At 48.6% G+C, this 26,058-nt stretch overlaps 1 protein-coding gene across 6 annotated transcripts; it reads left to right on the top strand.

Moving 5' to 3' along the window:
- Positions 1-1,814: 1,814 nt before the first annotated feature.
- On the top strand, positions 1,815-20,027 carry Susd3 (sushi domain containing 3). 6 transcript variants are annotated; one of them, XM_031359155.1, is made up of 6 exons: positions 6,387-7,125; positions 9,470-9,658; positions 11,365-11,536; positions 13,108-13,296; positions 16,086-16,141; positions 19,519-19,631. In XM_031359155.1, the coding sequence occupies exons 1-5, from the start codon at positions 6,963-6,965 to the stop codon at positions 16,096-16,098; spliced, it is 726 nt and encodes a 241-aa protein (XP_031215015.1). In that variant the 5' UTR covers positions 6,387-6,962; the 3' UTR covers positions 16,099-16,141; positions 19,519-19,631. The 6 variants fall into 6 exon arrangements, 5 of the variants coding, with proteins under 5 accessions (XP_031215014.1, XP_031215013.1, XP_031215015.1 ...); XR_004115227.1 differs by having other exon boundaries at positions 6,388-7,125; positions 13,108-13,300; XM_031359154.1 differs by lacking the exons at positions 6,387-7,125; positions 16,086-16,141 and adding an exon at positions 1,815-2,057 and having other exon boundaries at positions 19,519-20,027.
- The last annotated feature ends 6,031 nt before the right edge of the window (positions 20,028-26,058 follow it).

Here is a 26,058-nt window from a genome sequence, read left to right as displayed (position 1 = left end):
TCTTCCTCCCCCTCCCCCTCCCCCTTCTCTTCTTCCTTCTCCTCTTCCTCTTCCTGCTCTTCTTCCTCCTCCTTTTCCTCCTCCTCTTCACATATTTGTTTTCTGGTTTTAAAATTTTAATTTAGCATCTGTACATGTGCATGCACAGGTGTGTGTGTGTGTGTGTGTGTGTGTGTGTGTGTGTGTGTGTGTAGGGAGAGGATTACTCTGTGGTTCTCTTTCCTCTTTCCACCCTCAGTGCGTTCTGGGGACTGAATGCCAGTTGTTGTTCTGGGGACTGAATGCCACTTGTCAGGCCTACATAGCGAGCACCTTTTCCTACTTGGCCATCTTGTTGGCCCTGTTTTCTGTTTTCTGATTAGACAATACATGTACTCATTGTAGCAAAGTCAGAAAATAGAGGAAAGAGAGTAGAAAGTCCAGAATAAAGAATGCCTGTAATCTCGCTGCCCAATGGCAGTCAGGTGTGAGGGGAGGAGCCAGCTTCCTGACAGAGTCCGCCCTCTGCCCTGGTGTATCCCTGGCTCTTGAACTGGCCTGGAAGGCGGCAGGTGCTCAGTAGTCACACACACACACACACACACACACACACACACACACACACACACACACATCCTCAAAGTGCCCCAAGTCATCATTTCTGAACCTGACCAACTCATCTCCTTTCTTCTAACCTACCTACCATCAGGAAGTTAATCCTAGTGGTTTCCCATGGACAGCTCTTATCTGAACCTTTTACACTTTGAAAATGGAATGTTAGGGCTTGAGTCATTGTGAAAACTTTTGGGGGTGAAATTCTCATTTTTTCTGTTGAGTAGAGACTAAAGAGCCAAGAAAACAAGAGCTGAAAGGATAGCTCAGCAGTTAAGAGTGCCTGCTGTTCTTGCAATGTGATTTGAGTTTGGTTCCCAGCACCCACATGGTGACACACAGCCAATCATTAGCATGCAGAGGGTGCCCATACGTGCAGGCCAACCATTCACACGCATAAAAGTAAAATAAATCTAAAGAAAAAGGATGCTCCCTGGAGACTTTGAGGAGCTCTCTCCCCACCTTCTGTATGACGAGATAACATGGTTCTGGTGTTCTGTGGAGTTCTGTCCGTAGTGCTTTGTTCTGCAAGCCTAGGAAGCAATCCTCACCCTAAATAACCTGTCGGTCAGCGCTGCTGAACACCAGGGGGAGGGGGAAGGGAGGGGGAGGGGGAGAGGAGGGGCGGCGCTGAGCTACACGCGATGGTAGGTGCGGTTTTCACCTCCTTCACAGCTTCCACCCACAAATCGGGAACACTTTAGATCCCTCTAAGTCCCATCCCTGAGCCTGCAGGCAGCTGCTCTCACTGGCAGACAGGGAACCACACGGGGATCTCTGGCTACTTGGCCAGGAATTCTGGTGTGTCAGAGTCTGGTGGGGGTGGGGTGGGAGAGATTGGTATCACAGTGGGGTCTGTGGATGGACCTGCCTTTCACGATGTGGCAGAACGGACATAAGCTTGATTTCAATGTAAAGGCATTGAAGAAAGCCACATCACAAGTGACTAGTAAGTTCAAGTGAAAAGGAGACATTAGTGGGTGTAACCAACCCGGACTTCAGAAGAGAGTGGGAGGCTGGAGATCTGTGATCTAACAGGACATGCACTCTCCAAGGTCCCATGCCTGGCCATGGACTGCAGAGGTGAGTCGGGAGAGAGATGTGCAAACAGACGGCTCTAGCTCAAGGGCTGACTTCTAGGAGATCTGCCTGGAGGCTCCCCATTCTCTGCTCCTCCCGAACCCCAGGTGTCCAGTTCCCACTTCTGCCAAGCCGGCCCACTACAAGGAGTAGGCGGGACCCGACTAAAGTTCAACTCTAGCCTCTTGGAGGGCGCGCCCTGGGTGTGGCTAGAAACACGCCTTCAAGCGACCCGCCCCCTCAATTAGGCCCCGCCTCCACCGCGGTAGGCTCCACTGACCGCTGCGGAGCTCTCAGGATGCGCCGAGTATCTGCGACCCTTCGGGGCCGAGCGAGACCCCGGGGGCGTGCTGGGAACACAACGCCGGTCCCAGGGAACCAGACAGGTGAGGGCTGAGGCCGCAGGTCTCAGCGCCCTTTTCACCGACGGAGAAGTGGAGGGGTGAGGGGCTGCTATGCTGGGGACCCTGTCCAGGAAAGGGGGCGTGTCTCGCACCGCCAGGGCCTTCTCGAGAACGAACTTTCTTCTTGACTTCCCGCCGATCCAGCGGGCGACCCCAACTGAGTTGAAACGGGGCGGCGAGCCGCCTGAAAGCAGGCGGCGGGCCCCTCTTAGGGTTTGCACGGATTCGGCGACGGTCGCCCCGCGCAGTACCAGACGCCTGCGGAAGTCGGAGCTGGCTTCACCTGGCGGGGTGTGAGGCCCGGGGTTGGAGGGAGTCACCCAAGTGTCTTCTGGATTGCAGAGAGTTGTTATCTTTGTTGATTACTCCAGCCTCACTTTACAAAAGGGAAAGCGAGCCTGTGAGAGAGGAGACGCGAGGCTATCCAGCAAGCAGGACCCGGGTTGCATCTAGGCTGTCAAAGGTCAGAGGTCTCCGGAAGGAGGGAAAGTGGTTGCTAAGTGTGCTGAAGAGGGTTCTACACTTGATCTTAGCCAAAAGGGGCGAGAAGCAATGCTGACGTCAGCTTTGCTAACTCTTAGAAACACCACCAAAAGCACATTTCTCCCAGGAGCTAAGTCCTGAGCATCCAGGAGGTGCCCTGCCTCTGTGGAGGCCTTAGCCGCATTGCACTGGAGGAACCTGAGATCTGGAGGCACATTTTGCCCTCACCCTAGCGCAGTGCTTCTCAACCTTTGTAACGCTGCGACCCTTTAATACAGTTCCTCGTGCTGTGGTAACCCCCAACCATAAATTTATTTCCGTTGCTGCTTCATAACTGTAATCTTGCTAGTTATGAGTCCTATTGTAAATGACTGTGTCTTCTAATGGTCTTAGGTGATCCCTGTGAAAGGGTCGATTGACCCCCAGTTTGGGAAACCTTTAGTGGGTTTGATCCGTTTGGTGCCAGCCCATTGCGGGCCCAACAGGTGTGGCTAGTTTTGGCTTTCTAATTGTTACTCCACAGGAGTGCCTTTGTGTTAGAAGAGGCCAACCCTGGGCCTGGGCCTGCTGGGGAAAGGGAGGTGTTCTGTGAGTACCTTCTGCATAGTAGTCTGGAGGAATAGGTGTCCAGCTAGAAGTGGATGGCCTTGCCTAAAGTTATCCCATGGGGTGGCCTGAGGCCCTGCTGAGTTTGCAAACAAAAGGCTATTTGCATAGGAATCTCTGGAGAAAGTCTGAGAGTCCAGTGTCTCAGTTGTCCCTTGCCCTGCCTGGCTTCAGGAGAGATCCGTGCCCTCACAGTGTGTCCTTAGCACCCAGCTTCCAAGTGTGTCCCAGGTACACACTTGGGAGACAGAGCCCTGGTTCTTGAATAATAGAGCCTGTGGCCTGTCTTGTTTGTTTCATGGGCTGGGAAGGGGAAGGGAAAAGAAGGGGCCTGAAGCCATGTGGAGATAGTTTGGTGTTGTCAGAAGATAACTGAGAGATAAAATAATAGGGATGTGTGGTTCCCACAGTCTGTAGAATGGGCCCATTACTGAGCAGGCCAGAAGCATTCTGGAGGCCTGTGATCTCCTGTGGGTAGGACTAAGTCATCATCCCCCCAGCCCCCACTCAGTCTGGGTCTCCTATCTAGACTGGATAGAGGGTTTGGCTCTGTTCCCAGGGCAGCTCCTGAACTCCTTAGTCCGGGAGGTTTTCCAGGAACACAGGGTCCCCAGAAGGGACCTTGAAAGGTACAAGAAGAGAAGCTCAGTGGATAGGTTCCAGAGGCTGGAGGCCACCTCCTGCTAACCCCAGAAGGGGCCTTGAAAGGTACAAGAAGAGAAGCTCAGTGGATAGATGCAGGTGGGCCTTTTGAATGAGTTCTCAGCTTCATCCCTGCAGCCTGTATGCACATTATTACACAGGAGCAACTGAGGGCTTGTGATAGCCAGTGTGAGTCAGCATGACGCTCCCCTCCTCTTGCCGTATACAACCCAGAAGATTCAGAGAGGCATTTTCCTTGGTTAGAATAAGCTCTGTTCTGCCATGCAAAGAGAACACATAGTCTATGGTATGGAGCCCAGCCTAGATGGCCCATGGTTTCAGGGGCATAGGAAGATAGGCTCAGAGAGAACAGATGGCTTCCCAGAAGGCACAAAGCCGAGCTATGGGCCTTACTCAGTATCAGGGCCACATGTTGTCCTGCTGGTGTCCAGGGGTCCTGCTGTTACAGTGTCTGTGTATGGATAACTCAGTCATCTTTAAGAAGTTTGAATCCCATCCCCCACATCCCTCCCATGATTCACATTTGGCATTTGGATCGATGCAGACCCAGAGCAACATTATGTAAGGACTCACTGGCAGGTGGGAGCACAAGCCTAGCTACCAAAGTCCCAGAGGCTCCGCCCAGAGGCCTGCCTTCCCTTTCTCTGTGCTCACACAGCTTCTGCCAGCATAAAAGGGAACATATTAAAAAGGTCAGGGTGAGGGAGCCATGGGCCTCAGAGAGCACAGAAGATGCTGGCCCTGCCTGTGGTCCAAGGTTCCAGATAAAAGATTAACAAACAAGGCTCTGTCCCAAGGCATCTAGCTGACCTCAAGGACTAGGGGAGGAGGATGGTGTCCCTCCCAGGTCTAGCTATATACACCTCCGGGTGGAAGGACCTGGGAACAGAGCTACTGCAGATGGACTGGGTGAAGATGTCAGGTGAGACAGGCTACAGGCCCTTATTGGCTGGGTAGGTGACCTTGCTGTGCCCATCTGTCCTTCGTTCTACCCCCTAAGCCTGGAGGACCAGGCTGGATCGTGTGCGATTTTCCTATGAGCATTAATTCTGGTCGCTTTTCTTTTTCTGTTGCTTTTCACTCTCTTGAAGATTTACTCCCACCAAAAAAAAAAAGTGACCAAAGTAACATCTGTACCAGAATGGTGCCCAGAGGGTGGAAGATCAGATGCTGGGAGATATGCAGAGGAGGCAGTGCTCCCTCCCAGAAGGCGCAAAGCCACCTGCTGTCAGCTTAGCTGAGTGCCTTCCTGGAAACACAGTGTGCCTGCTGGGGCTGGGGCTGGAGAGACATTTTGAGCGGTGGAAGGACAGATGGGGCTTGGTTCTTAGATGCCAGGCATGGGGAGAGTCTGTGAGGTGTCAAGGAAGAATAGCTGTGGGTCTGTAGGTTGAGCTGGCGGGGGGGGGGGGGGTGTCTCTCTCTGAGTAAGGACTTTTTCATTTGTTCCTTTAGTTTTTGAAACAGGGTTTTTCTGTGAGGCCCTGGCTGTCCTGGAACTCATTCTTGTAGACCAGGCTAACCTCTAACTCAGAGATCCACCTACCTCTGCCTCCCGGGTGCAGGATTTAAAGCTGTGTGCCTTGAAGAGGTCTCCTTGTGTGGCTCATGTTGGCCTCAAGCTCACTATCTTGCTTCATCCTCTGCTCCAGTACGCCCAAGGGTTGCAGGCTTCATAGACTTTGACAGCATATCTCTGCCTGCCCTGTGCTTTCTGTACATTTATTTACAGGCCATCTGAGGCTGAGGAAGCCAGGGTGCCCACCTTTGTGTTTCCCTTGACTAGGTCTGTGGGCCTCAAGCTCCTCTAGAAGATGTGTCCATCCCAGAGTAGAATTTACTGGCCCTGTAGGCCTAGGAATAGGTGAGAAAGACCCTGATGGAGTTAGGGATGGAGGTTCCTTGTACTGTGAACTTGGAGGAGAGAGAATTCACATACTGACTGAGTGTGTGTGCGTGCGTGTGTGTGTGTGTGTGTGTGTGTGTGTGTGTGTGTGTGTGTGTGCATGTGCATGCATGTGTGTGCATGTGTAAAGTAGTGCCAGCCTGGCCTGGAGTGTTTGAGATACTGCTTAAAGCCCTACCTGAAGGATGAAGTTCAGTTGGTGGAGTACGTGCTTGGCATGCATGACGCCCTGGATTCCATCCCTGGCATGGTATAGGTCTACTGTGGTGGACACTGTAATCCTCTCACTGGGAAAGTGGAAGCAGGAGGATTAGGAGTTGATTTAGTGCATGAGACACTGCCTTGAGGTCTACCGAGGCACTAATTCTGTGAACCAGCCCTGCTTCTGTGTCTCTACCATGCAGCCCCACCCTCCCTGTGACCCTGTTAGGCAGAATACCCATTTTACAGATGGGGAAGTCTGAGGTCAGTGTGAAACGTAGGCTGAAACTTGCTGCTGGATCTGATCCAGGAGCCCACGTGTTTATCTCCTCATATTAGGGGGAGGGAGTCTGGGAGCTTGGGTTGGGGAGACCAGGCTACTCCCAGCCAGGGCCACTCTCTCTGTGCTTCCTTCAGCTTGGGTTAAAGGAAGTTGGGCCTCCATGGCCAGAACTCTCCTTGAGTAACACAAGGAGAAGGGGCTCACCCCCATTGTCCACCTCTGTCCTTGTAATGAAGAACAGTATTTGGCAGCTGGGGCTCTATACCCTGTGAGTCCTCTAGAGAGCTGGCTAGAAATGCCATATTTGGGTCTGGGATGGCAATTGAAGCCCCTCTATCCCAAGTCTCTCCCAGTCTACCTAACCAGGATGTGCTTTCCACCCTAAGGTCTTCCACATCTCTCTGGGGCTGCCGTCCCTCTGTTGGTCTTGCACTAGAAGTGATTCATGCTTTTATTTAGCTCTTTAATTTGACAAAAGCTCCTGGGCTTCTGCACCCAGTGCGGCAGGGCTGACTGGTCCTCTTTCCTTGGTGATTGTCGGTGGCTTCATCCTTCATTCCCCCCCCCACACACACACACACACAGTTAGGAGGCTCAATGACAGGACAGGAAATCTGCCTTTTAAGATTCGTGACTGGCTGGCTGTGAGGTGTACCAAGGCCTTACAGTTTCTAGCTGAGGACAAGCACCCCCTCCCAGTAGAGCCCTCCCCAAAGTACCGGATGTGGCTGTTGACAGACATAGCATGAACCAAGTGGGGATGTTGTGGTGCCCCACCCACCCGGCAGCTAAGATGTATTTAGGGGAAGTGGACGACGGTGGTTTCCTTGATGAGCCACAGACATTTCATCCTGTCCTCTCGAAACGCTGCCTGGTGTTCTGTTTGCAGGAGATGAGACAAGCTCAGGGTAAGAAGTCCCCAGGTGATAAGGGCAACTATCAATCTAGGTTCTCTGGTTTCACAGCCTGGGCTGGCCCAACTTGGGTGCACAGAAGGTTCAAGTCTGTCACAGCTGTTCAATGTGGCACATACTTGTGCTGCTGGCCACCCCTACCAGCCAGGACCCTTTGTGATGAAGTTCTAGTTTAGTAAAGCGCTGCGCTGATTGATGGACCATGGTGGGTGCTGCGACCCCGGGGGCCTCCTCTCTGTTTATCTGCTACCAAGCTGGTAGCAGGTGGTGAGGGTGGGCCTCTGCTCTGCCAGCTGAGCTGCAGAAGAATGCAGAAGTTGTCACTCTAAATTGAGGACTGGGAAGTGTTGGCTGCCTGGCATCCTGGGGAAGAGCCCTGAGGCTGGCCTGTGTCTGCCCAGCCATGTCTACCACAGCTCGAAAGTCCCATGTCCACTTCTCTGGCCAGGGGGATAGTATATTTCCATATTCCAGAATACTACAAAGGCAGAGGGGGAGTGTGGAGTCTGATTGACTTGTGAGGTCAGCTTCCTTCCTCAGTCCGCCCCTGATGTTTATGGAGACAGAACTGGTACTCCATGAAGAGAGGTGAGATTCTGGAATCATGAGTACCAGTTATGGCCAGAGGTGGTGGCACATGCCTTCAAGCCCAGCACTTGGGAGTTTGAGGCCAGCCTAGTCTACAGAGTGAGTTCTAGGACAGCCAGGGCTACACAGAGAAACCTGTCTCAAAAAAACAAACAGCCAGTGAGTTACTAGGGTTGCCGGTCTTCATGCTTTCGTGACAGGCATTTTACTGACTGAGCCAGCATCTCCCTGGCCCTTCTGCATCTCTGTTTAAGGACAACATTGCTGTCCCTGCTTCTTAGCATTTTGCTACAATTTGGGGCTGTGCATTCGCACTTTTTTTTTTTTTTTTTTTTTGGTACCTTGATGGGTGAATCTCTGAATCTCTGCTTCTTGCTGGAGATGTGTTTTGCAGACTCTTGCCATTCCACCAGGCTCTGAGGTGAGCATCCCGTTACATCATGGTATGTACCGAGTAGCCCTCACATTCACTGGACTTTATCCAAGAAGGCTTGGCTATAACTACAACCTGGGGAGTCACTTTTCTACCCCAAGGGATCCTGGCTTTCATCATTATCATAAGTTCTTGTACCACCTTAGGATAGAACTCGGAGCCTTGGTATATGTTAGGCAAGTGCTATACCCCAGAGGGCTACCCCATCTCATTTGTTTTTCTTTTAATCTCAGCTACCTTGGGGCTAGAGAGATGACTCCAGGGTTAACAGCACTTGCAAGTGGGTCACACTTTCAATCCCAGCATTTGGGAGGCAGATGCCGTAGGTCTTTGTGAGTGCCAATAACAAAAGAACACTTGCTACTCTCTCTCTCTCTCTTTTTTTTTTTTTTTGTTTTTTTTTTTTTTTTTTGTTTTTCGAGACAGGGTTTCTCTGTGTAGCCCTGGCTATCCTGGTACTCACTCTGTAGATCAGGCTAGCCTCGAACTCAGAAATCTGCCTGCCTCTGCCTCCCAAGTGCTGGGATTAAAGGCGTGCGCCATCACCGCCTGGACACTTTGTAGAGAACCTGAGCTTGTTTCCCAGAATACTTCATGTGGTTCACCACAGCCTGTAACCTAGCTCTAGGGAATCAGCCCCTTCTGGCCTCTGAGGGCACATGCACTCATGCATACAGACACAGACACAGACACACATACATATACTTATCATTTAAGAAATAAAAATCTTAGCCACCTTGCTAAGGGAAAGATGAGCTGCCATTCAGGTCTCTTGGCTTGCTGTGTAGTAGTAGGCATACTTTTCTGGCTAACTGGACATTGTATCTCTTGTATTCCTTGCTTACACATTAGTTCAATTTTAAAAGTAAATTATATGTTTAAATCTCATTGGTAAGATCTTTTTGCAAATCAAAGAGATTGGAGGTTTGTTTATTTTCTAGATATCTTTTTCCTAGTTTTGTTCACCTGAGTTAATGTTTGTCTTTCTGTTATTGAGAGGTAGCAAATGATCAATTTTCATATTTCTCTCTCCTCCCTTCCCCCCTCCTTCTCTCTTTCCCTTTTTCCCTCCCTCCCTCTCTCCCTCTGTCCCTGCTCTCTCTCTCTCTCTCTCTCTCTCTCTCTCTCTCTCTGCTGCCTTTGAAACAAATGCTTAGCTAATCATTGTATATTGCCGTTTATTGTCTTAACACAATCCTCAGACCTATACAGGCCATACGGTGCCCAGCTCTGGAGGGTCTCCTGGGGGGCTGTGGCAGTGGCCTCTCTGCCCTCTGCTGACTACATTCCAACCTCACAGCCACCTCTCTTCTCCAGGCACTTGTGCTCAGCTCCATCCCCCTCCTCAAGGCACCTTGCAAGTTGTCCGTGGAGATGGCACTTCACTGGGGACTGTGCTTATATTCCACTGCCCCTCTGGCCACCAGATGGTGGGGTCTGGCCTCCTCACTTGCGCCTGGAATGGGAGCACCGCTGACTGGTCTTCAGGAAGCCCTGTGTGCAAAGGTATGCCCCTCCCCCTTCCTGAGCTGCCCCAGCTCAGCTGCTGTTGGGGTGGGAGATGGGGGCCTCAGATACTGTCACATCAAGGGTAGTTGGTCCACTCATAGGCTAGCTCACATTGATGGTTCTCTTCCCACTGATCCCTGCTCTCACATCTGAGGACAGATGCAGTGCTGGTTTCAATTCTTTGATGCTGCCCTGGCCCCTGACGGGTCACTAGTATCATCTAAGCTGGTGCTTTATCATCTGTGAAGTGGGGAAACAAACCTACCTACTTCCTTACTCACCCTCTGTTCCTACATGAAGGCCTCAGGCAAACACTAACGGGTGTTCTAGGTGCCAAGAATTCTAGGAATTGGGAGTACTGAGGGCCGGGCTTGTGCAGCCCTGGATCCCCAGTTTCTGGGAAGGAAGACTCATATTCTAGTTGTCTGGTTATATGTGTAGAACCTGTCTTGACTGTCCAGGGCCTCATGTGGCCTTTTCCTAAGTGAAGGCTGGTGTATTATATTAGTGCACAGAGTCAAAATAGCTTGGTGCTTGCATGTGTATATACTGCCCAGAGTCTCTACATCATGTGTCAGCTCAATCTCTTGAGATGAGGGTGTCTCTAAGGACTAGATTCTGAGAGAATGAGAACCCAAAATGGCAGGGCTAACCTGTCAAGGACATAACCCAGGTGGTGGCTGGGTGTCCCAGGAATAGCCTTATGGAGTTAGGGGCCCCTGGTGGTAAAGGACACAACCTTACATCTTGTGGATGATTCTTAGCTGTCCCCCCATTTCACAGCCAGTCATCCACCTCTGGCCAGATCATGTCCTGTCTCTGAGAGCTAGAGTCTGAACTCTAGATGGCCAGCATGCAGTCAGGGAGCTGAAAATGGCCTGGGGACTATATAGCCCATGGTAATATGCATATCCATGTTTGAACTACCAATCTTGGGGGCTGGAGAGATGGCTCAGTGGTTAAGAGCACTGACTGCTCTTCCAAAGGTTCTGAGTTCGACTCCCAACAACCACATGGTGGCTCACAACCATCTGTAATGGGGATCTCTTCTGGTGTGTCTGAAGATAGTGATAGTGTACTCACATACGTGAAATAAATAAATAAATCTTGAATTACGATCTTGGGATCTTTTTCAAAGAATATTCCCAAGAATCTAATGGAACATGTTCTTAGTGACAGCTGCGGTCACTCAGCTGACCCTGAGCAAGGTTGTCCGTGTCCATCATTCTTGCTTCTTTCAGGAAGATGAGCTAAGAAGGGTTTGCCAGCATGGGCCTTCTGAAAAACAGATGACACCTCTGCTGGCACATCCTGTCAAACTTGGCTGGCATGCTCCCTTCTTGAGAATGTCTTCCTTGATAAATCCCTTTAAATATGTTCTTTCTAAATGGTTATCTTGCTAGGTGGTGGTGGCGCATGCCTTTAATCCCAGCATCTGGGAGGCAGAGGCAGGCAGATTTTTGAGTTCAAGGCCAGCCTGGTCTACAGAGTGAGTTCCAGGACAGCCAGGGCTACACAGAGAAACCCTGTCTCGAAAAACCAAAATAAATAAATAAATAAATAAATAAATAAATAAATAAATAAATAGTTACCTTAGCCACTAGAGCCTGACTGGTGTCCCTCAAAGTAGATCCTCCTGTGAGCCCTATCCTAGGGACCCTGGGCCTAGCAGATCAGCTAGGAGCTGTGGTTTTCCCTTGCAGCTGTGCCGCCGCACGAGACCTTTGGTTTCAAGGTGGCAGTGATCGCCTCCATTGTGAGCTGTGCCATCATCCTGCTCATGTCCATGGCCTTCCTCACCTGCTGCCTCCTCAAGTGCGTGCAGAAGAGCGAGCAGAAGAGCGAGCAGAAGAGCGAGCACCGGCGTGCTGACAGGTACAGTAAGTAGCCTCATGTCCTTCCAGAAGCTGTGCCTGGCTGTGAGGTTGCTCACCACATCTGCCAGGTACCCTGGGGCAGCGTCTGAGCATCCCACAGGTCCATCTCTCCTCAGATATGTGAGGAGACATGCTCCTGGGATTCTGAGGCATATAACTGGGCTGTGAAGGCACAGGGCATGCGTGCATGTGTGTGTGCTCACAAGAGTGCGTGTGTGTAGTCTGTCTCTGTGGGCGTGTACAGTTGGACATGTATGAATGTGGAAGTTACAGAACAACCTTGGATGTCCATCAGGAATTCTGTCTCTTCCTCTTGTCTGCATGTAAGAGTGCTGGGACTATGCTCACATTGTGTGTCCAGCTTTTTACACGAGTTCTGGGAATTCAAACTCATGTCCTCATGTTGCACAGCAAGTGTTTCCCCCACTCTGCCATGTTCCTGTCCACATACAGGGGATATTTAGTGAACCTGCATACACATATGCCAGTCTGCTGTGTTGGTGGCATTTTGGGCTGCCACAGATGGATGCCTCTATACATCAGGTACGGGTCACTGCCCTCACAGATGTGGGCCTAGGATTCCAGGTGTATACCACCACACCTGTACACCCCAACACCTGTGTACCACCACACCTGTACACCACTACACCTGTGCACCCCAACACCTGTGCACCACCATACCCGTGTACCACCACACCTGTGCACCACCACACCTGTGCACCCCAACACCTGTGTACCACCACACCTGACAGTAATTGACTCCTCTTTCTCATTGTTTTATTGTGCTAAAACACACACACATAAACTCACCATGTTATAATCACTGTTAAGGGTGCTGTTGAGACAGGTGAGACAGCTCAGTGGATAAAAGGTCCCACTGTCAAGTCTGATGACCCACGTTCTGTTCCTGGAACCCACACAGTGGAAGGAGAGAACTGACTCCCACAAGTTGTCCTCTGACCTCCACGTGTACCCTGTGGTACATGTGCCTCCTACCACAACATAAAAGTGTAATTTGAAAAAGATTAAAGCTGGGCCGTGGTGCCGCATGCCTTTAATCCCAGCACTTGGGAGGCAGAGGCAGGCGGATTTCTAAGTTCAAGGCCAGCCTGGTCTACAGAGTGAGTTCCAGGACAGCCAGGGCTATACAGAGAAAGTTTGTCTCAGAAAAAAAAAAAAGAAAAAAAGAAAAGAAAAAGAAAAAAATTAAAACCCTGTATTTGCTGTTCAGCACTACAAAAATAAATGAATAAGCAAACTATTTTTTTAAAGGAGTGCCATTTGTTCCATGGCACTCACAACAGCAGAGTTCAGCAGTCAACTGCTCATGCTAGAACCTTCCCCGTTTGTTTGTTTGCTAAGTTGCTTTTCATTGGAGGCCACACATTCCCCCCACCTCCCTCCCCTGTCCCTGGTGTCCCGTTCTCACGCCTATCATGTCCTGCTGCTGGTCAGTGGGCCTCCGCCACCCAGAGCCAAGATGGGCTGTATAGAGGTGTATCTGCATGCCACAGCTGTTGGGAGACCAGGGGTCTATCAAGGCCCTTCATCCTGGGCTCTCTCCTCCAGGACGGCACAGCTGTGGTACCAGCTGAGAGGCGAGGACCTGGAGACGGTACAAGCTGCCTACTTGGGCCTCAAGGGACACAACCACAACAACAGCAGCAGTGGTGGTGGTGGCAATGGTGGTTCCAGTGGTGGTGGCGGCAAGCCAGGGATGCAGCACAGCCAGGCCCATGACAACCACAGCTTCACCACGTAGGTGTGAACCCAAGTTGTAAGGTGTGGGTGTGCTAAGGATACAGAGACCCAGGGACCCTTTTCCAGACCAAGCTCTGCCAGGTCCTGGGACACTGGCCACCTCACATTCTGGGGACCCTGGTGCACCTGCTTCTCTGGTGCCTCACCTCCCAACCCCTAAGCTGTTCTAGTGCTTTAGCCCTCCCATTTGCCTTATCTAGTTTAAACTCAGTGGAATTTGAGAATTGGCAGAGACCCTGTGCCTCCTACTGTGCTGTCAGCTATGCCAGTTATCCCCATCCCCTCTCTCTCCCTCCCTCTCTCCCTCCCTCTCTCCCTCTCTCTCTTCCTGGCTCTCCACATTCCCTCTCTTTCTCCTAGCTCTAGGTAGGCATCAGCTATGGCTCTTTCTCTCTTGATGCACTCTATCTTTTTTCTGGACTAGTAAAAGCACAGTCCTTCTTTGTGTGTTTGTGTGTTTGTCTGTCTGTCTTTAATAGGGTCTCATGTACCCCAGGCTGACCTCAGGCTTGCTACATAGCCAAGGAAGACCTTGAACCCCCGATTCACCCACTTCTGCCTTCCAAGTGCTGGGATTGAAGATGGCATACTTGGTCTGTGCACAACTATGGACTTAATCCAGGGCTTTGTGCGTACCAGATGAGCACTTTGTCAACGGAGCCGTATCTTCAGGCCCAGGACCTGCCTTTTATGACTCTAGAATCTAGCTACCTTGGTGATAGATAGAGCAGAAGACACCTCCAGGGTTGCTGCTGGCATTAATGTGCCTGACTTTGTGCTCAGCGTCAGATTTTGGGGCCCTTTAAGTGGAGACAGGCATCTCTGACCTTCATGCTATGGAGTAGAAGTTCAGGCTGGAAGTCTCATATAGATATCCTGTCCTAATAAGGGTTTCTGTTACTGTGGTGAAACAACATCATCAAAAGCAAGATGTGGAAGAAAGGGTTTATTTGGCTTACATTTTCACATAACAGTCCATCACTGAAGGAAGTCAGGACAGGAACAGGAGGCAGGAGGCAGAAGCTGATGCAAAGACCACAGAGAAGTACTGTCAAGTTGATATACAACTAGCCAGCAAAAGCCCAGCATGGTGGCACACACCTTTAATCCCGGCACTTGGGAGACAGAGGCAGGCAGCTATCTGAGTTTGAGGCCATCCTGGTCTACAAAGTACAAAGAGACAACCAAAGTTATACAGAGAAACCCTCTCTTGAAAAACAGAACAAAACAAATGACCTAACCAGTACAAACCCATTGTCTCTTTGGTGACCATACCCCCAACTCCACACTGAGCTGTGAATTCTTATCATGGGTCTTCTGTGGAGGCTTCTACCAGTTATTTCCCTGTTGCTGTGATAAAAAACACCATGATTAAAAGCAGCTTCCAGCAGGGCGATGGTGGCGCTTGGGAGGCAGAGGCAGGTGGATTTCTGAGTTTGAGGCCAGCCTGGTCTACAGAGTGAGTTCCAGGACAGCCGGGGCTACACAGAGAAACCCTATCTCGAAAAAAACAAAAAACAAAAACAAAAAGCAGCTTCCAGAAGAAAGCTTATTTTGATGCCAGAATCAGCCAGAGTAAGCTAAGAGCTTACTTTTCAACTGCACATGGCAAGTGGAGAGCAGACTAGAAGTGGAGAGAGGCTGTAAACTCTCACGGCCCACCCCCACTTGTGTGCTCCCTCTTGGGGACTGCACCTCCAAAGGTTCCATAACCCCCAGTCAGCGCCACCAACTGAGCACTAAGTGTTCAAATCTATGGGCCTGTGGGAAACATTTCTCATTCAAATCAGAGCAGCTGTTTTGATCTGTGGGGTCCTGATACCTTTGAGGGTATTCTAACATTTTCACAGGGGCAGAAAACACAGATATTTATATCTCGATGAGTAACAGTAACAAAATTACAGTTATGAAGTAGCAATGAAAGTAATTTTATGGTTGGGGGTGGGGGGTCACCGTAGCATGAGGGACTGTATTAAAGGGCCACAGCATCAGGAAGCATGAGAACCACTTCAGCAGAGCCACAAACTGTCAGAGACAAGCCTGTGGTCTCTGAGCTGAGCTGAGTCCCTTAGATCCATTTACTATTGGGGCATGAGGGGGTTCTGACCGTGGGCTAAGAGTTCAAAGGGATCCTCCTGGATCTGCTGCAATTTGGGGATTACCAAGTGGTGTATTGACTTGAGATTCCTGCCTTTAGCCACAGTATGCTCTTTAGTTCTTCTTTGTTCATTTCATTGCTATTGGTTTACAATGAACTCATGTTCTTTTTGAGAGGGAAAAAATTAGTTTTTTGAGTCAGGGCCTCATGTAGCCTAAGCTACCCTCAGACTCACTATGTGGCTGATTATATACTTGAACTCAGGATTCATCTGTTTCTACCTCCCAAATACAGGGATTGTAGGCATTTGGCATGATACCCAGCAAGAACATGTCGTGACCGGCCTGGAGTGCTGCCCTCTGCTCTTCCTCAGCCCTTCCCTTTCTTTGGCTCTGGTGGCCTATTTGGCAGCAGGAGCCCTGCATGGCTGCACTCAGTTTCTTCTGATGTACTTTGAACTTGGGCTTATGTGCATTCTGGGCCAGCTTGGTGCTGTTCTTTGTCCTACTTGCTCACCTAAGGCAGCAGAACCCCTGCTCTTCCCTGAAGGGTCTTGGCTGCCCCATACCTCATCTGCCTTGACTGCAGGAATCAAGAGGTAGTAGTAACCCACAGTTTGCCCTGGGCACATTTGAGAGCGCAGTGAATGTTGGCCACCATTGTTATAACTGTGTCTGTCCTTGTGCAGGAAAGGAAACTGAGGCATGGAGATGACCACCTGCATGGCTCTGTGTCACATATGATGTAAGAGGTCTAATGCTTTCAAAGAAAGCATCCATTTTCCTGTGTCAACACATCGTGTAGGAAACTGGCTCTGCCTTCAGTTTTCTGCTTTTTCCTTTTTATCTTGGCGGCCTGGGGGCTTTGAGTCTTATCCTTGATTGTGTTTGTTTGACTGGCTTCAGGTTTTGCTATGTTTCCTAGGCTGATTTGGAACTCCTGAGCTTAAGGAATCCTCCTGCCTCAGTCTTCTAAGTTGCTGGGGCTACAGATGTGTACCTGGCTGTTTTTCTTTATTAGGGCTAATCTTTGGGCTAATCCAAGGAGTGGATTGTTTAAGTCAAATAGTTTGATTCTATGTCCCTCAGTTCCTCATAAGTTCGGCCAATTCTTATGAGGAATATCTTTCCAAGGGGGCCACAGAACTGTGTATGGAATTGTGTTTACCTACCTGTTGTGTGAAAGAACTTTTCCTGGGGAGACACAATGCATGTCTCGTCCCAGATAGGGATCCCACAAAAAAAATGGCAATTGGTGAACCAATGCACCAAGGCCCACGTGGGTGACAGATCACAAAAGTTAGGAACCTGGAGCACACTGTACAGCCAGCAGGCAGCTCAGCAGGTTGGAGAATATCCCTTCCAAGTGATTCAAGTTGATCTGAACCTCTTTTAGGAAGCTCCGCTGGTTTCTGCTTCTTCCAGGCAGCTGGTCTGGTCTCAGCTTCATCTTTGCAGCTCAGCTTTCCTGTCTGATAAGGAACTTTAAGCTTTTACAGTTTACTTTGGCAGGGTCGGGTCTAGTGGATCTGTCAGTTTCAAGGGCCCTCCTGAAGCTCTTTTGAATTGTTTGCCTTCCTGCTTAAGGAGATAACCTGTAGGATAGAATGTTTCAATTTCAGAGGAGACTGTTACAGAACACTCTCCTAGGGAGTGGGAGAGTGCTGTGGGACTTGGATGCTCTATTCTGAGGGGACTACCACAAGAAAGAGGATGATGGTTTGATGGCCACTCTGAAAGTCAGCTCTAGTCGGTGTGGCTCAAAAGGCAGGAAGTAGGGAGTAATGAGGAGACAGGTGATCTCAGAAAGGGGTCTTTCTGCCCAGGTCTGGCTAGCATGTTGGAAGTGCATAGTCCTGAGCTTCAAAGCCCCTGGCCTCGGCTTCCCAGGAAGAAGGATGCTCTAAATCTGGAGCCATCTGCCCCTCTAGCAAGGGCCACAGTGCCTGGTTATTGAGCCTGCCCTCTGACCTTGCTGTTAGTATATGATACCATCCTAAATTCTTCCAGATGCTTGCCATCTTCCTAAGTGAAGGTACTGAGTTTGTCCCATTTATGGGACAAAAGTTAAAAAAACGTGTGCTATCTGGCAATGGTGGCACATACCTGTAGTCCCAGCACTCTGGAAGCAAGAGGATCTCTGTGAGTTTGAAGCCATCCTGGTCTACTTAATCTAGCCGCAGGTTAGCCAGAGTTACATAGAGAGAGACTCTATCTCAAAACAAAACATCAAAAAAATAAACATATGCTGAAGACTGGGAATATGTTATATAATAGCTCAGGTAGCAGAGGGCTTGCCTAGCATACTCGAAGCCCTGGGTTCAATTCCCAGTACTGTGGAAACTATGCTTGGTGCCACATGCCTGTAATCCTAGTACTTACTTGTTATTTCATTCATGTGTTCACAAAACCACTAGACCATTGCTTAATTTCTGCTTCCTGTAGTTTCCCTCATAGGGAAGGAGTAGAGGGAGCATTGGTCTGGGAGCGTGCCCAGGAGGTAATGCTGGAAGCCACTACTCAGGAAAGTCCACCTGTGGCAGGAGAGGGAGACAGCCCCTGAGGAGAGGGACATATGTGTGAAGAGGCGGGTAGCCAGGCAATCTGCAGAGAACAGAGGCCTGGAGTCTAGATGCTAGAGATTGGAACAAGGTCAGTAGGTAGGCAGGGCCAGCTCATCAGCCTGGAGAAGTAGTTTGTTGCCGGGGTCCAGCCTGGACACAGGATCAGAGTTCTCAACTGGAAGCAGGGATATCTGGAAGGCGCATAATAAATAGACATAGACTACTTTTTGCTTACAAGTTGACAGGCAATCTTTCAAGGCTTAAACTTTCTCTCTCTTCTCTCTCATTCTCTGCTCTCTTTCTTGCTTGCTCATTCGCTCTCAGCTTGAGGCTGCACACACTCTGCATTCTTCTGCGCACTCTGCTTTTCTCCTGTGCACTTTTCTTTTCTGGAAGTCTCACACTCATACACACCTCTATGTGTTCCCCTTTCACTCTCACACACACTCTTCACACACATATCTCACACACACACACCACATGCACTCTCCTTTCACTCACTCACACACACTCTCCATACACTCCTCACACATGCCTCACATTCTCTCTTCACTCACTCTTCACATGCTCTTTTTATGTTCTCTTTCTCACACTCTTCATTCGCTCTCCACGTTCCCCTCACATACTCCTCACTCGCTCTCTCCATGCTCACTACAAGCTCTCTGCATTTGCTCTCTACATGCTCTTTCACCTTTTTCTTGCCCCAGTCTTTTATTAATACTCCAAAAGCAGGTTAAAAAAAAACACACACACAGACACACATTATATAATCAATCACTGCCAAATCAATTTCAAAAGAATAACCACATCCCACAAAGAATCAAGAGTTACAATTGTTCCCCAAAGTTTCAAGCTTCCCTATCCCCAGGCCTATAACCAAAAAAATAATAATTGTAAACTTATCATTATTTAAACTTTAACTTATTATACTTCAGAGCTCAGAGCTTCGAGGCCAGCTACTTGCATGTTCTTGTGAAGCTCTAATGATAAATGACATGGGCAAAGCTGCCAGGCAGTGGCCAGAAAGAACCAAGTTAACCCTTATTTCAGATGGCAGGTCCCCTGGAGGGATGTGTCTCTTGCTTCTTAGGGTCCCAGACGCCATCCTTTTCTACAAGGAGCTGCCAAAGGCTTCTGAGATGTCTCCATCCAGGCCTACTGCAGGCAGTCCCTGTCATTGTATGCTGTCCGCAGCAGTTTGTGAGGGAGCTGCAGGGAATTGGGGGTATAGAAGGTAGGTGGCCTAGCCTCCAAAGGGGACATATCCAGGAGAGAAGGTGACATTTTTTTTTCCTGCCTGGGACATCCCTAGGCCCTGGCCAGGCAGCTGGGCCCCTCATTTCTCATAGACACTGAGGCATCTCCAACAAGTTATTTTCTCTGGGAACTGGCATGAGAGAGCTGAGATCCAGAAATATCCTGTAGCAGGGTTTGTGGGGATGGCACTTCCAACAGGAGATGGCCCCTTGGGTAGTCTAGCCTGAGTCCACCAAGGCCTTGGGTGAGCCCAGAAAGACCCATCACTCTCTTCCCCAGCTCATGCCTCTTCTTCCCACAGAGACCCTGGTGACATCAGAGAGCAGTCTGGTGTGACCCACAGTGTGGACAAAGACCCTTGGACTTTCAGGATGGGAACTACGGGCCCTGGTGGCGTCTCCAGCTCTCCATGCACCTACGTGATGGTCCACGCAATGAATTCTGCAGGGCTGGCCCCTGGAGACCCCATGAGGCCCAAAGTGTACCTTCCAGGGTGACCCCACTAGTCAGAGGCCTGCAACTCAACATTTGCCCAGCTGGACATGGGCCAGGGCAGTCATCTCCAGGTATAGGGGGCTGCTGGGAGCCTAGCCGACATTAAAGGCTGGAGCCCCAGAGGGGAACAGTCTTTCCTGGAGGAGACCTCTGTGGCTGTGACAGGACCTGCTCATTGAACTGCTACTGGGGTGAGGTCCCAAAGAAGTCACCACAACCAGGGTTCCTTCAGAGAGACTGAGACATTTTAAACAGATATAGTTTTGCATAGTAGACTATGAAAATATGAATAAAGTACTTTTAGCACTACAGGTAGCTACTTTGTCATCTTCTGGGGCATGGACGCACCACCTGGAAGAAGGGTGCCTCAGGACTTCATCTGTAAATTGTGGATGAGGGAACTAGATGTGTTTTCTTTGCATAAAAACATAAAGTGGGGTTGGAGGTACAGCTTGGTTGGCAGAATGCTTGCGAATCACACAGAACAAGGCTTCAGTCCCACGCCCTGTACGAACCAGGCAGGGCAGCTTGCACCTGTAATCCCGGTGCTTGGGAGGTGGGAAGAGAAGGTTCAGGGTCATCTGCAACCACATAGTAAGTTCAAGGCTATCCTGGGCTATGGGAAACCCTGTCTAAATAAATAAATAAATCATAAACTCACTTTAAGGTAGAAACCACTGTCAGTTCCCAGTTGGCCATTCCAACAAACCCCCGAATCAAGCTGTCACAAAACTGATCACATATCATCATCACCCATGGAGGCCTGAGCCTTTTGGGGACATGGGACTCATTGAGCTCTCATTACTCACAGGTCTGTGTTTGCTGCTAGCAGTCAGTGGGGACCTTCTGAAGCCTTACTGGGAATAGTCTCCCTTCCACAGCCCCTCACCACCCCAGTTTCTACACAGCCTGGGAGGCTGATTTCCAAGGCAAGATGTGATGTGAGTTCCAGATGGGAGCTGTTGCCTTTATGGTCTTCTGCCTTGAGAATCTCTTTCTTCATCAGGAAATCATCCTAATTCTCTTCATCAGGAAACCCCCCAGTCAGCTGGGCATCATGGTGTGGGAAAGCAGAAGTGGTAGACATGGTTTAAAGCCGTCACATCTGCTGGATTTAGCCACTCAGGAGGCTGAGGTAGAAAGATTACTTTTGAGCTGGAGGCTAACCTGGACTAACATAACAAGACATGCCCCCCTCATCTCAAACAACAAAACCTAAACTCCACCACAGCTCAGTGGTAGAGCCCTTACCTAACATCATGTGATTGGGAGTTCAAAGTCCAAGTCAAAACCATCGCAGTCACCTGAAACTGGAAGCCAGCAACTTGTCAAATCAATTTCCTAAAAGCTAGCCCTGCCAGGCATGATGACACATTCCATTAATCGCAGCACTCAGAAGGCAGACCAGCCTGCTCTAGTTCTGGGATAGCCAGAGCTATGTAGAAAGAAACTGAGGTCCCAAAGAAGCCATGCCATCACCAGGGTTCTTTTAAAGAGACTCTGAATTTGCCAGCAGTGGTGGCGCACACCTTTAATCCCAGCACTTGGGAGGCAGAGGGAGGCAGACTTCTGAGTTCAAGGCCAGCCTGGTCTACAGAGTGAGTTCCAGGACAGCCAGGGTTACACAGAGAAACCCTGTCAAAGTGTTTAAAGAGACATTTCAAGCAAATATGGTTTTGCACAGTAGAATATGAAAATATTTTTTAAGATTGATTTATTCTATGTATGTGAGTACATTGTGATTCTCCTCAGACACACCAGAGGAGGGCATCGGATCCTATTACAGATAGTTGTGAGCCACCATTTGGTTGCTGGGAATTGAACTCAGGACCTCTGAAAGAAGAGCCAATGCTCTTAACTGCCAAGTCATCTCTCCAGCCCAGAATATGAAAATATTAATAAAGTACTTTCAGCAATACAGGTGCCACCTCACCATCTTCTGGGGCTGTGATCTCAGCAACTCACTACAAGGCAGAGGCAAGGAAGAACATGGCAAATTCAAGCTTACATAGTAAGACTATCTTTAAAAATATATAAATGAGCCTGGCAGTGGTGGCACACATCTTTAATCCCAGCACTTGGGAGGCAGAGGCAGGCCAGTTTCTGAGTTCAGGGCCAGCCTGGTCTACAGAGTGAGTGAGTTCCAGAGCAGCGAGGGCTATACAGAGAAACCGTGCCTGGAAAAACCTGTTCTCAGGCCTCATTCTGGAGGGAATGACTGGTTACAGCAAGTTATATATGTGTGCACACAATGTATACCTAGTTGGAGGTGCCTTATAATTTACATCATTTAAGATTAATTTTGGGTTCACTGTAGCTCAGGCTCCTGGGTTCTCTTTCACTTCAAAGCCCCAAGTTTGTCTTGGCCAATGAAGAGTATATCTCATAAAGTGCGGTTAGATATTTCAGTGCATAAAAGTTTGCCACAGAGCCTGGTAGTTCAATCCCCAGGAGCCACATGGTAGAAAGAAAAATCAACTCTGGCAGGTTATCTTCTGACTTTACATGTACACCATAGCACATACGTATCCCATCCATTCCTTAGAAGGAGGGCTAGAGAGATGGGTCAGCATCTTACAATGGGCCCTCCTACCCCTGATCACTAATTGAGAAAATGCCTTACAGCTGGATCTCATGAGGACATTTCCTCAAGAGAGGTTCCTTTCTCTGTGATAACTCTAGCTTGTGTCAAGTTGACTCACAAAACCAGCCAGTACAACTGACCCCTTGTCAACTTGATACACAAACACATCACTATTAAGCCTCAACCCTTACTTTCTTATTCATCTCCAATATCTAAATAACTTTAAAAGTCCCATGGCCTCTACATATTAAAATTTCAATCCTTTAAAAATATCCAATATCTTTTAAAATTCAAAGTCTCTTAACTGTGGGCTCCACTAAAATACTTTCTTATTTCAAGAGGGAAAGATATCAGGGCACAGTCACAATCAAAATCAGAATCAAACTTGAACCATCCAATGTCTGGGATCCACTCACGATCTTCTGGGCTCCTCCAAGGGCTTGGGTCACTTCTCCAGCTCTGCCCTTTGTAGCACATACCTTGTCTTCTAGGCTCCAGCTGCCTGTCCTCCACTGCTGCCACTGTTCTTGGTGGTCATCTCATGGTGCTGGCATCTCCAAAACACTGCTGTCTTCCACTGTAACTAGGCTTCACCAATAGCCTCTCATAGGCTCTCTTCATGGTGCCTAGCCTCAACTCTTTTGAATGACACCTTCAGTCCTGGGCCATCAATTGCAACTGAGGCTGCACCTTCACCAATGGCTTCCCATGGCTTCTCACTATGCTGAGCCTCAGCTGCTCTTCATGACCCCTTCAAGCCTTCAAAACCAGTACCGTCTGGGTCACTCTTACACATTACCAAGTCCAGATGCAGCACAAGGTACAACCTTGGCTATCTCTGGAACTCAGCCTCTGTGCTCTCAGAAAACATTTCCCAGACTACCAACAGACTGGAAACCTGACTTCCTGACCCTTTTGTAGGGTAACCATTACAGGATATCACAGATTCTTGTATGACTTATCCAAATAGCTAAAGTCTAACAAAGTTCGCAAAGTCAGAGAGGTCAGACACATCTTCAGGTCAGTTTCTGCTAGCCTGAATAGACTTAGGAACTCATAAACCTTAGTTTTCAAACATATTATTCATCAAGCATATATTCTTCCTTATCTGAAATTTTCTAGAAGCCTGGTGTTGAACACAGTTAGCAAAGACATAAAGTGGCTAGACATCCATCTCTAAGTTGGTTTCTGTTCACCTGAGGAGACATTTATAACCTTAGGAATTTATAAACCTTAATCAAACATTTGTAGTTAGGAAGTTCTATTTTCCAAAAAACAAGAATTGAATCTAAGTTACATATACAGTATGCTGTAGCCAATTAAGATTACCTATGTATAGATTTAAAAAAAAAAAACTATTGACACTTTTTGTTACAAGTTTTTTTTGTTTTGTTTTGTTTTGTTTTTCTCTGAGAAAAGGTTTCTCTGTATAGCCCTAGCTGTCCTGGAACTCACTCTGTAGACCAGGCTGGCCTTGAACTCAGAAATCTGCCTGCTTCTGCCTCTCAAGTGCTGGGATTAAAGGTATGTGCCACCACTGCCTGGCTTTGTTAAAAGTTTTAAACTGGGGGCTGGAGAGATGGCTCAGTGGTTAAGAGCACTAACTGCTCTTCCAAAGGTCCCGAGTTTAAATCCCAGCAACCACATGGTAGCTCATAACCATCCATAACGAGATCTGATGCCCTCTTCTGGAGTGTCTGAAGACAACTACAGTGTACTTACATATAATAAATAAATAAGTTTTTATTAAAAAAAAGTTTTAAGCTGACTTGTTACTAATTTTACAGATTTTTAAATCCATACTCTATTTGCAAATCCTGATCCAAAGAGAATTCACACTACAGTCTTACAACTCTTGAGATAAAGTTTATACCTTAGCCGAAGTTTTAAGAGTAAGAGAGGGGAGTATTTAGAGAGTTAGAGAAATCCAAGAATAACTATGAGGTAAGCAGCTGTGATTCCCTATTGGCAATACTTTACTTTTTAATTATTTTAACTACCTAGTTTCTTTTCTATGCTGTTATGTTTTGTTCTCTTTCCTATCGCAGAGTTACATGGTCCACCTGACCCAGGACAGAGATTTTGAATGGAACTTTTAAACAAGTATGTTTAAGTCTGGAGAGGAAGGGCCAAAATTCAACTCCAGAACCAGCCTTTTGATAGAGTAGAACGACATAAAAAGTTTAATATTACCCATACCCCAAAGACATTTGAATCTCTGAAAAACTGAATTTAACAGAGAGAGAAATGACCAGTATAAGAAGACTAAGAGATAAAAAAAAATTGAGAAGGGAGGGCAGAGAAATAAAAGTTTAGAAATAAGAGACTATGGGATCATTTGTTTGCACAGAAGTTCTAACAATCTGTGAGAACTGGGAAATCTTGTGTGCCATCCTTGGCCACTGAATTGTAATGAAGCCCAGGCATTTGCAGCAAGACAAGGCTTAATGGAATCTCTGAGTCCTAGGAGGGAAAAAAAGTTAAGAGAAGGCAGGTGAGGACCATCCTGGCTAGGAAGAGCCTGTGGAATAGGAAACACTCATGGTTAGAGACAGGAGACAGCTGAGAGATAGAGCCAGCAAGAAAGAAGACATCCTTTAGAAGAGAGTGAAGAGGAGATGGGTAAGGCTTAGAGAAAAGGATCACAAATAGAAATTCTGCCAGAGGGAGGATTCCAACATCCTAGAGACCCAGGAGAGCATAAAGAAGCTGCACCATGTACCTGTCCTACTTAAAACAGCAGGCTGCAGTGAGCCAGGGAGAGGGACAGAGAGACACAGAGCAGTTAGCTCCTAGAAGGATGTGGAGAGAAACAAGTGATTGGCCATGGTTAGAGATAGAGTAAGTTCCAGGAGGGAGCTGAGAGAGAGAGAGAGAGAGCTGGCAAGACAGCAACCAAGAACAGAATGAGGGGGGTGGCAAAAGAGACAGAGCAAGCTCCAGGACTGAACTGAGAATACGTGCGAAGGGGCTCGAGGGTAGGGGGTAGAAGAGTAAGTGTTCTGGTGACAAGAATTCCTAGCTGAGGTGTCCCCAACCAGACCAAGAGTCTTGTCAGAAATGTCCCAAATCACAAAGGAGAGGCATCCCTTTCCATATGACAGATGCTCAGTGGGATGAAAGAAGCTGCCTGGTGCATCAGTGTAGCTTCTGTAGCCCTAGGAAGCTCCAGAAGTTGACAGAGACAGAGCAGGCGACTCCAAGGCGACACCAGGAGAGAGAAGGTGGAGAGAAGCAGCAGCTGAAGAGATGGACTGTAAAATTTGGAGTTCAGTATGATGGGCAGAAGAAGCCAGCAGAAACAAACGATCTGTACCTTAGGAGAGCCAATTCAGCTGCTTGTTTCAGTTAGGAGAGACCGAGTCCCTTGGAAAGGGGTCCATATGTGCTCCTCCCAGGCCTTGATACCAGGAGTATAAACCGACATGAATGTTCCATGGTATGGTTAAGGGAAAGGGTTTCCTTTTGTTTTGTTTTTCGAGACAGGGTTTCTCTGTATAGCCCTGGCCCCTGGCTGTCCTGGAACTCACTCTGTAGACCAGGCTGGCCTCCAACTCAGAAATCTGCCTGCCTCTGCCTCCGAAATTGCGGGGATTAAAGGCGTGTGCCACCATTGCCCAGCAAGGGAAAGGTTTTTATTGTAGATTTGAGAGAGAACAGCCAGAGGTATCTGGAAGAGTCCAGAGCAGAGAGAAAGAAGTAGATTGAACATGACCAGCAGACTGGACCTGGCCAGGGAGAGAGGAGCAGAGGGAGAGAGGG

The sequence above is a fragment of the Mastomys coucha genome, unplaced genomic scaffold (genome assembly GCF_008632895.1).
Source record: "Mastomys coucha isolate ucsf_1 unplaced genomic scaffold, UCSF_Mcou_1 pScaffold7, whole genome shotgun sequence".
NCBI classification, from domain to species: domain Eukaryota; kingdom Metazoa; phylum Chordata; class Mammalia; order Rodentia; family Muridae; genus Mastomys; species Mastomys coucha.
This window is presented reverse-complemented; position numbering and strand designations above follow the sequence as displayed.

Bases quoted from the DNA above. Each gene is read 5' to 3' on its own strand.
- Susd3 (XM_031359152.1), top strand. From the start codon at position 6,963: ATGAACCAAGTGGGGATGTTGTGGTGCCCCACCCACCCGGCAGCTAAG. The intron at 7,126-9,469 runs GTAAGAAGTCCC...TCTCTTCTCCAG, and splicing joins GGAGATGAGACAAGCTCAGG to GCACTTGTGCTCAGCTCCAT. The intron at 11,537-13,107 runs GTACAGTAAGTA...TCTCTCCTCCAG, and splicing joins GAGCACCGGCGTGCTGACAG to GACGGCACAGCTGTGGTACC.